The sequence below is a fragment of the Balaenoptera musculus genome, chromosome 12 (assembly GCF_009873245.2).
Source record: "Balaenoptera musculus isolate JJ_BM4_2016_0621 chromosome 12, mBalMus1.pri.v3, whole genome shotgun sequence".
Lineage (NCBI taxonomy): Eukaryota > Metazoa > Chordata > Mammalia > Artiodactyla > Balaenopteridae > Balaenoptera > Balaenoptera musculus.
Window position 1 is genome coordinate 30235877 of NC_045796.1, and position 16313 is coordinate 30252189.

A 16313-nucleotide genomic window follows, 5' to 3' on the forward strand; every position below is an offset into this window, starting at 1 on the left:
AAATGCAATAATAGATAGACTCAGTCCTTACCTTCCTGGATCTCTATGCCGTGTATGATCCTCTTCAACATCACCTCCTCAGAACCATTAGTAGCTGATACCCTGCATGTTTTAGAATCTTTCTCATGAGTCCTTCTCTGTCTAGGAGACATGGACTCCTTTTCCTCCTCCCATTCCTTACATTCTGGTACTTTGTACTCCCATCCTTTGATCATTTTCCCCACTCCACACCATGTGGGCAATCTAACCCTCTCATAGGTCAGTCACTTTCTACGTGATGACTCATACATCATACCAAGTCAAATCTTAAATTTCAGACTTTATGTTTAATTGGGTTCTGCATGTCCCACAGATACCCAAAAGTCTGACACGTCTAAAGCTAGTGATGCAGCATCTTATGAGGTGGAGAGTACACAGCAGTGGCAAGTCGGTAGGAGAGGGTGTTAAGATAAACCAACCGAGGCGACAGCGAGGTGCAGTAAAACTTCACAAGTAACAAGAGTTGGACTTACTATATGACTTCAAGCATTTTACTCGATCTCTCTGAATCTCAGTTTCTTTGTATACTAAAGCCTGGGTAATAGCAGCTATCTTTTTTTATTACTGAGATAAATCTGATTTATGTTTAATTTAAATCATATGCATAATGTTAAAATGTCTAGGAGAGTCCAATGGCAAACTATATTAAAGTTACACAATTTTTAAAAATAAAGATGTTATGACTCTCATGCTTTATCATAAAAATTAAAGTAAAATAATTATGAGGACAGCCAAGCGGTTATTAATCTAAATAAACACATCTGAACAAACTAGATCACACTTAGGTAACATTTTTTCTGAGATGTTTTAGGTACACAGTGTTTACATAGCTAACCTCTAATAATTTCTAATGGTCAAATGTTTTCTTTGGGAAACATTTGTGCATGTCAGGACAGCATCAAAAAAAATGTCTGTGCTCCAAATATTATTTGCTCTTAAAACATTGCTAGCACAGTTCATTGCATGGGTTTCTGCTATCAAATGCATGAGAGAAGAAAGCATAATAAAAGGATCTTTAGTTACGATGCTGAATATAGCCCTGTGCCATAGTAAATCATGTTTCAGCTTTCTTGTATAGGCATTAGATGGGGATTTGGGTATTTAAACACACATCTACTTTTTAAAAATATCACACAAAATGTTTTCTGTTTTCAATTATTTTTATAAGACAGAATTTTTCTAAGGTTACTATGTCCTGCAAATCAAATGTTCCTTTTCAAATAAAATATTGATTCAAATTAACACACTTTTATTAAGCTTATAAAATTTTTTTGGTTGACATTCCATAAGACCTGTCTTTCTATCCATTATAGATCAATTTTCAGGAGTTAACTCTCATCAGGCAGCTTTGTTCTTGCCACAGTGCAAGAGGTGAAAAGACAAAATCTTGCAAAATCCCAAAGTTACTGTGCTCAGTTATGGGTGGTTGATTGTTGATTGGATCCATAAAGACGGGGTTTGGCAGGAACAACTCAGATACTCGAATGAACTGGAAGTCAGCAGCTATCACAACAAGGGAGTGAAAACAGTAGAAGGAGGAAGGGAAAAGACTGGTCATAGGAAGTGTCTGGGTCTCAATAAACTTATTGGAATATGTGTTTGGCTAGAGTCACTGCTCATTATGTCTGAGATTCACTCACATTGTAGCCTGGAGCAGTTGTTTGTTTTTTCCTTAATGTGGCTGGAACTTCATGACATATGTATACTATGCTCTATACATTCTGTTGATGAACATTTGGGTTATTTGTAGTTTTAGGCAACTATGAATAAAGCTGTTACAAACATTCTTGTTTATATCTGTGTACATAAGCTCCCCTTCCTAGCATATCCCTATATGTATATACCTAGCATATCCCTATATGTATATACCTAGCATATCCCTATATGTATATACTAAGCATATGCTTATATGTATACACCTGGCAGAGGGACTGCTGGGTCAAATGGAAGGCAGATGTTTACCTTCAGTAGACACTGAGCACTTTTTTCCAAAGTTGTTGTATTAATTAACTCTCTTACTAGCAATGAGAGTTCTAGTTGCTCTACATCCTCGCCAATACTTGGTATTGCTAGTCTTTTTTATATTAGCGATTGTAGGGGTTGGTAGTATCTTATTGTAGTTTTAATTAGCATTTTCTTGATGAGTAATGATGTGGAATACTTTGTTTCTTACTCATTTGGTATCTACTTTTTATGAAGTAACTGTTTAAATCTGACTAATTAAAAAAATGGGTTATCTTTTTCTTATTGATTTGTCAGAGCTCTTCACTGTGAAATGTTCTTTACACACACACACACACACACACACACATATATATGACTTAAACTTCACTTCTACCCAGTGAATTTGGTCCTTTATTAGCCTCTTTTAATAACGGGAGGACTGGAGACATGTGGGACTCAATTAACTAACCAAGATGAAATAGCCTGTATGTGAAATGTTGATATGGTTCCGGAACTCCCGCTTTAACCACTAGGTAATACTTCCTCTCCCAAATAGCACCGGTCTGTTCAGGTTACAAAAAGGTCAAATGTATATCTGTTTCTACTAATCAAAAGAGTTACACAGACTTTACACAATTTCTGTGAGAGTGAGGGCCAAAGAATTCATCTGAAGAACATCAAAGTAAAAGAGCAGGTCCTAAAGAGGGCATGTGCTGTATTTGGGCTCCTACAGCAACTACCCAGATGGAAATGAACTGACCCATATCTTTTGAAGGTTCTAGCCTTTCTTCTGATAAAGGGTACAATCAGGAACTTGAGCTCAACTGGTCATTAAACATTTGTTGACATTTGTTTTTAAAAGGAGAAAGCTGTTAATTCCAGTGCCTCTGTCAATTTCACTCAGGTAATTGCACGAGGGTACAGTAATGCTGCAGGTAGGGAAAATGCAAATTGTCAGAGAAGTTAAATGTGGTCAGTCCTTTCCGTTTAAGTCCTCTTGTTGCCTTCAATGAACTGAATTAGTACTTTGCTTTCCTTCCTGTCCTCATGTGAAATGCCATGAAGCCTAGAAAGTCTACTGAGTTCTGCCTAAGAAACTGGCTTCTTTTCAAAGAGTGATCTTACCATATCCTTTACTTTTCTGCAACACTTGTAAAATTTAATTAGCTAATGTATCTGAAATGTTTGCCAAGGTCTCAGACTACAGAATATTGTTACAAATTGCTAGTTATTTTTAATTTTAAAGATGTTTAAAATTTTTAAAAGGAGCTATAAAAATATCACTAAGCTTAATGTGCTATCAGTCATCAAACATTCTGAATGTGAATCAAAAATATAATATACCTAAGATAACCTTTATGTTAAGGGCAAAGAAAGATCTTTTCAAAGATAATGAACTAAAATATCTGTTCTTAATCAGCATGGTAATGTTTCTTTAAATACATTGTCAAATTACCTAATAAGGTAAAATAAATGACTGAATGCTATTTGTAATTTCCAAATAAAATCAGTCATTACCCATTGCCCTAGGCTTTTTCCTGGGTTAACACTATACATGACTGAATAATTATCTTTTAATCAGTACCGTAATGAATAACTGCACCTTCTAAGTTTTGGATATTTACATCCAACTTTATTTCATTAGATTTATCGCTAAATCAGAGCAACCAGCTGTCTCTTATAGAACATAAAGTATGTTTCCATTTTAAACACAGGAGAAGTCAACAGTGAATGATTTATGACAAACTGTGGATTTAACTGTTAGGTCTCTGCTTTAAGTCCAAACGCAGAGCCAGTCAGTGGAAAATACTCTCTGTACCTTTAAACAAAATACCTCAAATTTCATCAATAATAAAGAAAAATCCCATAGTTATGAACTTGTTTCCTTTTTGGATGCATGCCAGATCTGCAAAGGCAAAATCAAACTTAAAACTACCTTGACTGAAGGTCTGAGGTCACAGAATTCCTTAAAGATGTAGACACGTGTATTGTTATGATTTTGGTTGAGAGAATACTATGGGTACAAGTAGAAATAATTTCTTCTTTCAATTCAATGGAAAGTCTCGTAAGATCTGACAATTATGTCAAACTATATTCGTTGGTATTAGCAACCAGTGGAAAGCTGAAGAAATTGCAGCATTCTGATACTGAATACGAGAATGTCACATATGAATGTGTTACATTCAAAGTCACATACTCAGAATATCTACATGTCTGCATTTAGTTTTTTTTTTTTTTTTTTTTGGCTGTGTTGGGTCTTCGTTTCTGTGCGAGGGCTCTCTTTAGCTGTGGCGAGCGGGGGCCACTCTTCATCGCGGTGCGCGGGCCTCTCACTGTCGCGGCCTCTCTTGTTGCGGAGCACAGGCTCCAGACGCGCAGGCTCAGCAGTTGTGGCTCACGGGCCCAGCTGCTCCGCGGCATGTGGGATCTTCCCAGACCGGGATCGAACCCGTGTCCCCTGCATTGGCAGGCAGAGTCTCAACCACTGCGCCACCAGGGAAGCCCTGCCTTTAGTATTTTTAATGCAAATAAAATAGTTATTCTGAAAATTGATTATTCTTTAGCTAATAGAGAGTACCCATCTGTGTCTTTTCTGCATAGAAACTCTTGTGGTCATATTGAAATTAGATTAAAACCAATCTGCCACCCAAAGTTCTACCCAGCATAAACCATTTTTGGGTATTTGAATGGTTTTCATTCCTGGTAGCTCAATTCTAGTAAATTCCAAAACACTTTGCCAGTCCTATCACTCGGTCTCTGATATCTCGATGATCAAATATTTAGTCTGTGGTTTTGCTTCTGAACACAGTCATTCTACTTTGTTTTCCCCGTGCATTCACCAGTGAGAAACACCTTTCACAGTGTGACGAGGACATCAAATATCTCCCCACCTAAAGTGCTTCCACCACTTGTAAGCAAGGATTCTGAAATCACTCATTCTTTAAATTAAGATAAGATTCTTAATGAAATGTAAGTGTTTACTCAAAGAGGATCAGGACAGAATTGGAACATGGGATTTAGGCTGGGCGGAAGTTAAGGCAAGCAGTGTGCCAAGGGTACAAAATTTAAGGGCCATGAGAATGAACTCCCCCTTACATTCTGCACCCCAGGCAGCTCTTGCCTTCCCTTCATCCTGGCCCTACATAGGATATGGCTGCTAAGAGAGGGGGAGGTTAGGTGGAAAGCCTAAAAAGAGGGAATGAGGACTAGAGGTTCAAAGGGGCTATGTGTTTACAGGAGGGAGGGTCTAAAAAGAAGATAACGGGAAAGAAACTGATAGTAGGGGCATCAAAGTCTAGTACACCTATTAACAATTTTCCCTTCGGTCCATAGTTAGATTAGAGCCAATATTTTGAGATTCTTTTTTTAAATATTCTCTTCCATTATGGTTTATCACAGGATACTGAATATAGTTCCCTGTGCTATACAGTAGGACCTTGTTGTTTATTCACCCTATATATAACAGTGAACCAAAGAGAAAGAATGTTGCCATTTCATGAATATAATTGCATTTTAGCTGTCGCTTAAAGTATGTTTCATTGTCACTTCTTCATGTTCAAATTAGTTTTCTCGTGAATATTCCCCACATTATCTAGCATTTTCCTTTTCTCAACATTCATACTATTTTAATTATTTGCTTGATCTTTGTCTTGCTTGTTAAATGGAAGCTAAATGAAGCTAAATGTATGCAGAGAGCATATTCACTGCTGAAATGCCAGCAGTGCCTGGTACCTAACAGGCACTCAATAAATAATTGTTTAATGGGCTTTTTGTCTTCTTGGAACCACTGGTCCAGTTAGAAAGAATTTACAGTATTGTGGCCATGTGTCCCTATTTTCTTGCCCTTCCAAAGCAGGACAAAAAAGAAGCAGGGATGAGTTTGGATCTTGCAAATAACTGGAAGTCAGAAAAATATTCTTGAACATACTAAATGGTATTTACAAAAACAAAAAAATTTCTTAACTTTGATTTTCTTATTGAGTTTTGATAGTTCTTTATATATTCTGGATACAAGTGCTTTATCAGATATGTGTTTTGCAAGTATTTTTTCCCAATCTGTGGCGTGTCTTTCTATTCTTGTGATGGTGTCTTTTGAAGAGCAGAAGTTCTTTGTTTTATGAAGTCTAATTTAGCTTTTCTTTTCTTTTATGGATTGTGTTTTTAGCGTGATATCTATTAAATTTTTATGTAACCCAAGGCCACAAAGAGTTTCTCCATGTTTTCTTCTAGAGGTTTTAGTTTTAACATGTTTTGTATATGGTATGAGTTACAAGTCAAGATTCTGTTTTATGTTTTGTTTTGTTTTGCATATGGATGTCAGTGGTTCCAGCACCATTTTCTGAAAAACAATTCATTCTCTCTAATTGCCTTTGCACCTTTGTCAAAAACCAAACTTTTAGTATATGTTGTATCATTGTATATGTTGTATATAATATATACAACATATACTAAATATATTCAGAAATATATATATTTCTGGACTCTTTATTCTATTCCATTGCTCTATGTATCTAACATTTTTGCCAATACCAAACATTCTTGATTACTATATTTTATAAATTTTGAAATCAGGCAATGTGAGTCCTCAAACTTTGTTCTTATTTTTCAAAATTATTTGGCTCTTCTAGTTCCTTTGTCTTTCCTTGTAATTTTAGAATCATCTTGATAATTTCTCCGAAAGGTCCTGCTGGAATTTTGATTGGGATTACAATGAATCTCTATTAAACTTGCTTTTAACTTTAAGTTCTTCAGCTGTGTTAAATATGTGTCAGCAAATACAATTCTAATAAGAATACAGACAAGCTTCTGGCAATGAAGACTACAATGGATTTTAAATATGTGTTGATCAGACAAAGATATTAAACTACCTACCAATGATCCTAAAAATCCTAGGAATGCGGGAAATGTTCACTGGCTGGGGCTACTGATTACTCGTAAGGTGAAAAAGTTATACAGTTTCTCAAGCATAAAGGAAATATTATCAGTTTTACCCAAAGAAGATAATATTACAACTTTTCTATGTTGTCAAGATCTCCACGAAATAATTAGTCTGGTAAAAGATCCACTTACCTTTTATCTCCATATTCATATGTATTCTGTCATTTGATATTAAAATCTCCTAACTATCCCACATCTAAAAGAAAGGTTTCTGGAATGCCAGAAAAGCCTCATCTAAATCAGTGGTACTAGCACAGATTAAACATCAGCATAATTATCTGGAAGCTTTCAGCCTTGTTTTTAAAATGCCCATTTTCTCCATATTATTAGATACAGCAAAACATATAAAAAGTATTTCACCTGGATGAAGATCTGTACCTGGTTGGCTAGTCAGTCCTGTGAGAGATTCCTGCAACTGGTAGGTTGAGGTCGAGGAGGACGTGCCATCAGCTGTGTTATTTGATGTCATATATGCTCCATATGTTGATGCAGAGTAATACTGTGCATACTGGTTTTGGCCAAAGGCTGTGTAGGATGGATAATCCTGAAATAATAATTGACATGTGTGTGTGTTTGAAAGACAGATTACCCTCTAGTATACTCCAAAGAAAAGCAATCACAATGGCAATGGAAAGATTAGTATCTGGCTCCACTGGTTCTGGAGTCCACAGTTTTGAGGTGATCCTAATAAGCAGAGACCATTTTGTGGGCATCTTCTACACGCACATAGTAATGAAATACCTTGCGGGTTTTGCAAACCAGGTCCAGTACACAAATTTTAATCTGTTTAAAGGTTGTATATGCATCACTTTCCCCCCAGAATTACATTTCCAAGGATGTACATCCTCAGGTCTTATGCATTTGAAGAGGAGAGAAGGAGATGTTTGTATTCACAGCATTCATTCTCATCTTCTAATATCACCAGCAAGGAGGAGGTGTGCCCCTCCCCCCGCTTCCATACAGACCTTGGGCTGCATTATTGTGATTTTTGTTCCCTTTTTAGGCTACCCTCGATAATTTTGTTTTCTTGGCAGGAGGTAAACAGTAGAGAAAAGAAAATGAATAAAAGATATTCTTACCCAGTTTCTCACAGGCTACATGCCACCTGAGGCCTTGACCTAAAGTCTTTCGTGAGGTTTTCAAATATTTAGTTTGCATCATTTGTTAGAGAAAAAAGAAAGCCATTGGGTCAATTCCTTTCACCTGCTTTTTATTAAAAAAATTTTTAATAATCTTAAAATGATGTAAATAATCCTTCAAAATCCTTTTACATATTAAGATAAGGAAGAAGTATTTGTTGCAATAATTGGTGTTTAATATATCTGACATGTTTTAGCCCAAATTGTTATCGGTGATGACAAATCCTTGGTCAGGATGAAGATTCCCTAATGCACGTTTCTCAGGGAAACAAAGATCCACGGTTGATGTGGTTTCCAAAAGAGGAAATTCTCTGCGTTCGTAAATATATGTATAAGCAAGTATACGTATCATCAGAAAAGGTTAAGCAGTATGGCAGAAAATGAAAATTCTATTTGTCTGTTAATTTCAGGATCTGATGTTCCCCACTATTACCTGAGAGTCAAAAAAAAACAAAAACAAAAAAAAACCCAGAAAACTTTTGGCAGTATTTGGACAAAGTTCCTAGTAACGTATTTTTCTCACAGTAAAACATGGATCACAAATATTAACACAGTGCTTACTCTGTGTCAGGCACTCCTCTAAGGCCTTTAGGAGATTTACTCATTGAATCCTCACAACCTCCTATGCAGTATTATTACTATCTCTATTTTACACTGAAGTAAAGGGATAAAGGCACAGAATGTTTAAAGTTGATTTGCCCAAAGTCAGACAGCAAGTTTCAGGGCTCAGACTGGAAGCCAGAGAGCCTGACTCTGTGAGCATCACAGAGAGCATCTATCTGTGTGGGAAGCTCTCCACTGCGCTGCCAGTGCCCGGAGAGGAAGATGAAGTTACTCACTGGAAAGGTCCAGTCTACCAGCTGCCAGTGATTATAGTGTCTTTTTGCACTCAAATATATCTCCAAGATTCCCCCTACTCTTCATTTCCACTCTTATCACCTTGTCCAAGCTACCTTCACTGCCTGTTGTAGCCAATGTACCAGTTTTCTAACTGTTCTCCTCATTTCCATTTTCGGCTTTTTCCAAAGTCTCTGAAGCCAGAGTAATATTTTTCAAAAAATAAATTACATGATGCTATTCTCCTGCTAAAAAATTCTTTAACAGCTTCCCTTTGGGCTTGGAATAGAATTGAAGTTCCTTATTACAAGCCACGGGGCCCTACACGAGCAGGCCGCAGACTTCCTCCATAAATAGATGTTTCCCCATCTGCCCCTCAGGTGTAAACTAACCTCCAGCCTTCTTTGAGTTCACTGACACCCCAAGATTTTCAGCCCTCAGGGATGTGATACATGCTGCTTTCTATGCCTGAAAACCCTTGCCCTCATTCTTCACCTAACTTTTGGAAGACTTGGCCTAAATGTCATTTCCATGGAGAAGCCTTCCACAAAATCCCCCTTACTCAAAATTAGCCTTCTCAGAACATTTTTAATAGGACCCTGTTCTCTCCCTTCATGCTTTCCAATTCTATATTTACTCAGGTGTTTACTGGCTTATTGTCTGCTTTTCTCAGTAGACAGAAAGCTCCCTGAAGCAAGAAACAGGTTCCATTCACCTTGCTCCCACCTTCAGCTCCCCAGGATACAGACCAGTTCCTAATATCTAGTAGGTACTCAGTGAGTATTTGCTAAAAGAATAAATTAGTCTTCAGACCATGGTCCAAAATACAGATTACACATTATATTGGGGCCACTGAATTAAATATACTGCTAGTACTGGATGTATTTTATGATATAAAACTGTTTGTCAATAAATTTTCTTCTCCTTATTAATCAGTTTTTTAATCCCCCTAACAAAGAACAAAGCAGTCTTTCCCTTATGCTACCACTCTGCCTAGTGTATGTTTCTATTATTATATTCCAAATATTCCACTCCCTGTCCATATTATTTTCATGTCTATGTCTTCAGGAGGATTGCATCCTTCCAGAGAGCAGGGAGCACCGACTTCGAATCTCCAATGCACAGTCAAAAAATCTAATGGCTAACAGGTGCTCAATAAATCTTTGCTGTATTAATAAATACGAGCGAGTGAAATTAAGCTACCTGGATTATCAAAAATTCTCAATTTTTTATAATAAAATATGCATACTGACTTTGATGTTTACTGTTTTAAGAAACCATTTTTCAAACTAATGCCAAATTATACAGTTTAATCCTGTCAAAAATATTATTATTCCACTGTTTAATCATCAAATTTTCCTCTTTGCCTCTTGTTACCTTAATATAAATTGAAAGGAGAAGGCAATTAATATAATTCCTTCAGTAAATCCAAAGAGCAAACACTTAATCAGTAACTTATATTTTAGAATGTACAGAAGTCCAGCGATCATGTTAAATAGTGTATTGCTTACCCATGAAATCAGCTACCCTTCCACCTCTGCTACTCTGAACATGACTGAGAAGCAGGAAATAGGGACAAAACTTTCTGAATATATCACAAATTCATGTCGTTCCATGCTAACTCACTCATTCAGGCACAGCCACGCTTGCTCCACACATAATTGTAACACGATTCTAAAAACAATCGCAGGTTTCAAAACACAGAAAAATATTAAGCAAACATCACTATGAGGACTAAGGAATTCTAGGAGCACGTAGAGTGGGTGACAAAAGCAAAAAATTACAGCTGTCAGGAGAGTAGGAATTTAACAGTTATCAAAAAAAAAAAAATCATAGAACTAAAAAATAAAAGCCAGTAGTAATTTGAGAGATATTTTGTTTAGGAACAAATGATTTGGTTTTGGACCAAGAGTGTTTTATAGTCTACATCATAATCTGATTATTGATTATAGCTCAACTTATGAATTTTCATAATAACTGTTTTATCAAGAAAAAATAAAATTATGTTTAGTATAGCTTAAGATAATAGGAAAATATGCAATAGATTCTGTAATTTCCTGTCAAATGACTAAAACAATCATGGCTTAAATGTTTAAAGGGCAAAACTTTAGCAATCAGGAAAACTGAAACATCCAGAATTACACAAATCCAAAGAATTCCAGATAGCTAATTTTTACTACCCTGAAATGCCATCTTAATTTTAAATACATAAATCTTACTAACCTGATACTATTCTTCAAAAATCTGAAACATATATAAAAGCATAAAGACAAAAAGCTACTATACCTGTTGTGAACCACTGAAGTTCGTTGAATTGGAAACTGTATTATTTGCATAAATAGTAGATGATGGTGCAAAGCTAGAACCTAGAGGTAAAGAACAAATTGCATTTTAAAAATATTTCTTGAAAAATATTAAAAATATTTCACTTTGCAGAATTCAATGGAATATATTTTAAATTTTGTTGTTGAGGCAGTGAGATTTAAAATTGAGAGATTTCTAAGGAAAATGTCCTTAGCTCTGTCTTGTGACAACAGGTAAAGTCTTTTCTTTAGAAGTCTATAGAGGTAAACAGGAGCTTGTGGGAACAGTCTTACCAAGGACTCGGCTAACCTTCAAGGGTCAATATCTACACGTACAGAAGTACTCAAAGAATAAGATATTATCCATACTGAGACTACTTCCAGGAAACTACTGGAACTTTCCAGTGGTCATATCAACTGCATATACATACAAAAACTACTCAAGTTTAAACATTTGGCTGGGGCTAGCTTAGGAAATAAACACATGGAATCCATTTAGAGTTCATGCTTCCAGCTCCCCATCTTTTTGTTCCTCTATGTCCTTTCTTTAGAACAAAAAATGCTGTGAGCTAGGGCTCAGACCCAAGGGAGAACTGTTTATACTGCAATCATCTAAGGTTTGACGACCTTCTAAAATTTTACGACAAGGTCTGAAAGTTATTTAATTATTTTTTAAATTAGAGCAAAAACAAGTGAACTATCAATTTACAGATTCAAAAAAAAAATGTTCTCATGGAATGTACTTGTTAAGGAATAAAATAAAAGACTATTGATGCAGCTGATTATTTGTTTTATCAATGTGTCTTGAATAGCAATAGTATTAGGTAATCAGCACAAACTGACATGGCCTGGAATATCCGATATGAAAGTATTCTGGGGAATAAATGGATATGTCTCTATGGCATTTTCCACAGTGGCTTATTGTGGTTGAGGCATGTATGCATATATGTATCTACCAACGTTATAAGGAAAAAAGAGACCAGTCATTTCAGCCAAAAAGGTCTAAGTAATTATTTCATTTTAGTCAGTCAACTAAAATGGCAATATTAGTTGGTTCAAATAATGTTAATATAGCCCCCAAACTATGACTAACCATATAGAAAAAATGACAGACAGGAAATAACCTTTTAATGTTTTTAGTATGTCACTAAAATATTTTCTGCAACTACTACATGATGTTCAAAAATAATTTTTAATTGGAGACAAAAACAAAAAGAAAAATTAAATAATGATCGTACATGGAGAAAAAATTTTTAAGGCGGAGGTACAAATTATCTAAATATTCCTATTCAAGAAATATAGTATTAACAGGGGAGAGGTATTTTAGAAATGAACAAAAAAATCTTCAATTATTCAACAATAAATGGGACTTAGAGAAGTGCTAATTCAATTTTAAATTTAATCAAAACAGCATTACGTATGTAAGGAATCCTGACAAGAAAATACTGGGTTTTGTCATGTATCTTTGAAATGACTTAAATAGATGCCAAACATGTGACTGGCGTGGCGACTGGCTTGGTGGTTGCTTTGCTTGGACTTAGTTTCCTGCCAATTTTATGCAACTTAAACTTAAATATTTAACTTTGATAAGGGTCATGTTTCTTGATGTATACTGAACTCTTTTCATCATGTTTCTTCCTAGTTATTTGTCTTTTCTGATGATGTCGTGTGAGCAGTGGTAAGATTTAAAACTGTCCTCATGACTCTGTATTCCTAGTCTGAAGCCAAGGAGTCTCATTCACAGAATTCTTTCTCATATAACATGTTCCCTGTGTGGTACTTACCTGGCATCTGGTAAGAATAAGGTGTCTGGCCTGGCTGCGGGGTAGAAAACCCTGGGCTGTAACTGAGGCACCCACTCTGTAACGGCGACTGAGTTTGTGAGAGTCCGCCCTCTGTCTTGATGCCTGGTAACATCACGCCCAGATCTGTTTGGAAAACGCCATGTGCAACCCATTTCATTAGTAAAGTGATCTTACTTCTGAGTTGTAACATATCAATATATTAGACTATACAACTACTAGCCAGCAGGATTACATGCTTATAACCAAAGAAGAAGAGAGAAGATGTGAAATACCGTAAGTGGGCAGGCTATAGGGCTGTCCTGTCTGTGAGTACGCTGTGTAGACGGCTGACTGCTGCATCCCCGAATACTGAGTCTGGCCTGCATAGGCAGACATTGTTTGAGCTGCTGGTGTAGAAAGAATGTGTGGATAGGGCCTAAATATCAGAAAAATAGCATTACTGTGGCAACAAAGACTGCATATTAATTCAGACAGCTTAGATTCAGTGAAACCTGATAATAGCCCGGAAGTAATCCTCTTCTTTATCCATAATATCATTTTAACAATATGGAAAAGGACAGGAGTCTGAATGTCAGGAGCCCAGGCTCTGCTACAAACCAGTCTAGTTAACCTTGGACAAATAATTTAAACTCGCTAAGTCTACACCTCACCTGTGAAAAGAAAACTTTGGTTTAGATATCACACCTAAAGTCTCTTCCAGGCCTATATTGCTTATATTCGAAATAGTATTCCAACTGATATGTAGATGAGGAAAGTGAAGCCCAGGCCAGTTAATTAGTACACTCATGAGCATATTTCCTGTTACCATGCATGACCCAATGCTATGTAATGACTACAAAGGTCATTAAAGGCCCTACCAAGAATTCTCTACAGAGAACTAGAAATCGTAAAAAATAAATAAATAAATAAAATTTAAAAAAATTAAAAAGTAGGCAGCTTCCCGAAAAGAAATGGAATGCCATTCCCTTCATCATGCCACATCTTATGGAATGTTCCCAAAATGGATATCCAATCTCTAGCCTATACTTAAGGATAAACACTCTAGCTGCTGTGGAAAATAACTTTTAAATGTACATGATCAGGAATCCAAAATCTTGACACATCTGGCTGATGGCAACCAAATTCAGATATACACCCAATGTAGTTAAACTTGAAATTTCTACCACTGCCCTCAGAAAGTTGACCACATTAGTTATAAAAGCAATAGTGCATATTTTTCAAAAATGTGTATTAGAACTTGAAATCCAATAAAAATACTGTAATGATGGAACAAATTATGAAGTGTTGATGTTTGAATAAAATGTAATCTTTTTAGATTTTCTTTAAACTAGTCAGCATTTTTGATTTTCATTAAAAAATCTGTGTATTCCGGTTTGAGCTTGATGCTTTCCTCAAAGTATATAAATATCCAGAATTAAAGCAATTGTCTAGATATAAGTGAGGGTATTCCTAGACTTGTGAAGGGTATTTACCTAATGTCTAATCTATCCAATGAATCTATCCAAGTATCTATCAATTCAACTGCTTATCTATAACATTTATATACATAAATATATCCTGATTTAAAGTTGTTATATTGTGTAAACATGATTAATCAAGATAATGCTGGAAAATTATTCTAACAAATCTGAAAGACTACTGACCACTTACTTGGAAGGATACAGCTGTGGGGAATATTGATGCGCTGATCTGGGGCTATAGCCACTACTTGTTATTACTGTAAGACACAAAAACCAGTGCAAAAAAAAGGTTGCTTTATAAATATATTTCACTGGAGTGTGCAAAACTTATTTCAAGAAATGACTATGTTAGAGATATGTTTCAAAAAATTCATTCATTTTCTAAACAGAAAATTCATTCATTTTCTAGACAGAAACAGATGCCTAAACATTTTCTTCTAATTAAGCTGTTTCACATATGTGCTAGGAGCATGACACGAACTTTTTTCACAAATCATTTCCCTTCATCATTCCTCCATTTTCTTAAATCCGTAGCATGCTCTTACGTATTAATATGCTATGAATAAATATCCTTGACTATAGGTAATTAAGCTTTCATGATATAAAGGTAAATTTTTTAATTTGCAGACTTTATGTTTTAAATTCCAAATATATTGCTCTTCCTGCGTATTTATTCTAATAGAAATATAATAAAAATTAAGAAAAATATGATGTTTCAACCTTCATTTTCAAGTTGTAAAATGATATCGTTTTCTCTTTCCTTTCATTTTGCCAATCCAATGAGTAGTTAAAAATGCAGGGTCCAAATAATTCTAATAATAATTGGAATGTACACAGAAAGCATGGGTGATAATGCAACATTAAAAAAAAAAAAAACGTAACTGCAAGAAGCAGCAGCAATCATATTTATAAATATATTTTGAACTATCAGAGATTGTACTTTTTTGAGAAGAACTTAAAGGTGAAAATCAGGTCCTATTAACATTTCAGCCAAACATGCAGTCCCAAACTGGAATGTATCCAAAAGTTTGGAAGTTTCTCTTTCCTTTAACCATCTGCCTTGACTAAGACAGATGTATTGCAAATATATGGACCCTAAAGTGTTAAGGCAGTCCCTTCAGAGCCAATCCATACTGGGCAAGCACACAGAGTGTCTTTATTAGGCCATCTGCTGTTCATTCACTTTTCAAAAAGATTAAAGTAGTATACAATGCAGTGCTGGAATTAGTTTAGTCTAATCAATCATAGTTATACTTCAAAGTACTATGTCTTTTCTAAGTTGTTCATAATAATTCTGGAGCTAAACTTTTAGAATTGTAAAAGTGACAAATAGGCTTAGGTTGCTAACTATTTTATGAAACATGATATATTTCTATATCCAAATGCTATTAAGTACCCTTGTGATCTATTGCTTCATAAACACATAGAATTTAATGTATTTAAAATGCTATTGAGACTGTAAGCTCTGAGTACGGAGAGTATATTATAGTTTTCATAGCAATAATGCAGAGAGTATATTTTCAAGAATATTATGAATCAATTTTGACAATCACTGAATATGATTAGAGGTGTTATGTTCTAAATATTTTCAGCAACCAAATTTAAGTGAATTTGCTATGCGTATTTGAAAATACATGGACCACTGAACCATTCATTTTCTACTTATTTATTAAAAACATAAAGAATGTTTAAGACTTTCAAATCAACTCAATGAGAACAGGCCTTTTCTCTCACACTATGGGCACGAAACATACACTACATAATAGCAACAGTGTACTGCACAGGAAATTCAGTCTGATTCATTGATTCGCAATAATTATACTCTATTTAGCAGAAATATACTTAAGT

The 16313-nt window shown here is 35.4% G+C and overlaps 1 protein-coding gene across 11 annotated transcripts in view; it reads right to left on the reverse strand.

Moving 5' to 3' along the window:
• Window positions 1–16313, reverse strand: part of EYA4 (EYA transcriptional coactivator and phosphatase 4) — a 294585-nt gene that overhangs the window by 43456 nt on the left and 234816 nt on the right. For 7 of the 11 annotated variants that reach the window (XM_036871466.1, XM_036871465.1, XM_036871464.1 and 4 more), the window contains 5 exons: window positions 14656–14722; window positions 13278–13420; window positions 12985–13128; window positions 11184–11263; window positions 7282–7465 (listed from right to left, as the gene is read on the reverse strand). In XM_036871466.1, the coding sequence (XP_036727361.1) occupies window positions 7282–7465; window positions 11184–11263; window positions 12985–13128; window positions 13278–13420; window positions 14656–14722 (618 nt within the window). The remainder of the gene's footprint in view (window positions 1–7281; window positions 7466–11183; window positions 11264–12984; window positions 13129–13277; window positions 13421–14655; window positions 14723–16313) is intronic. The other 4 variants (XM_036871471.1, XM_036871475.1, XM_036871470.1 and 1 more) reach the window with 1 other exon arrangement.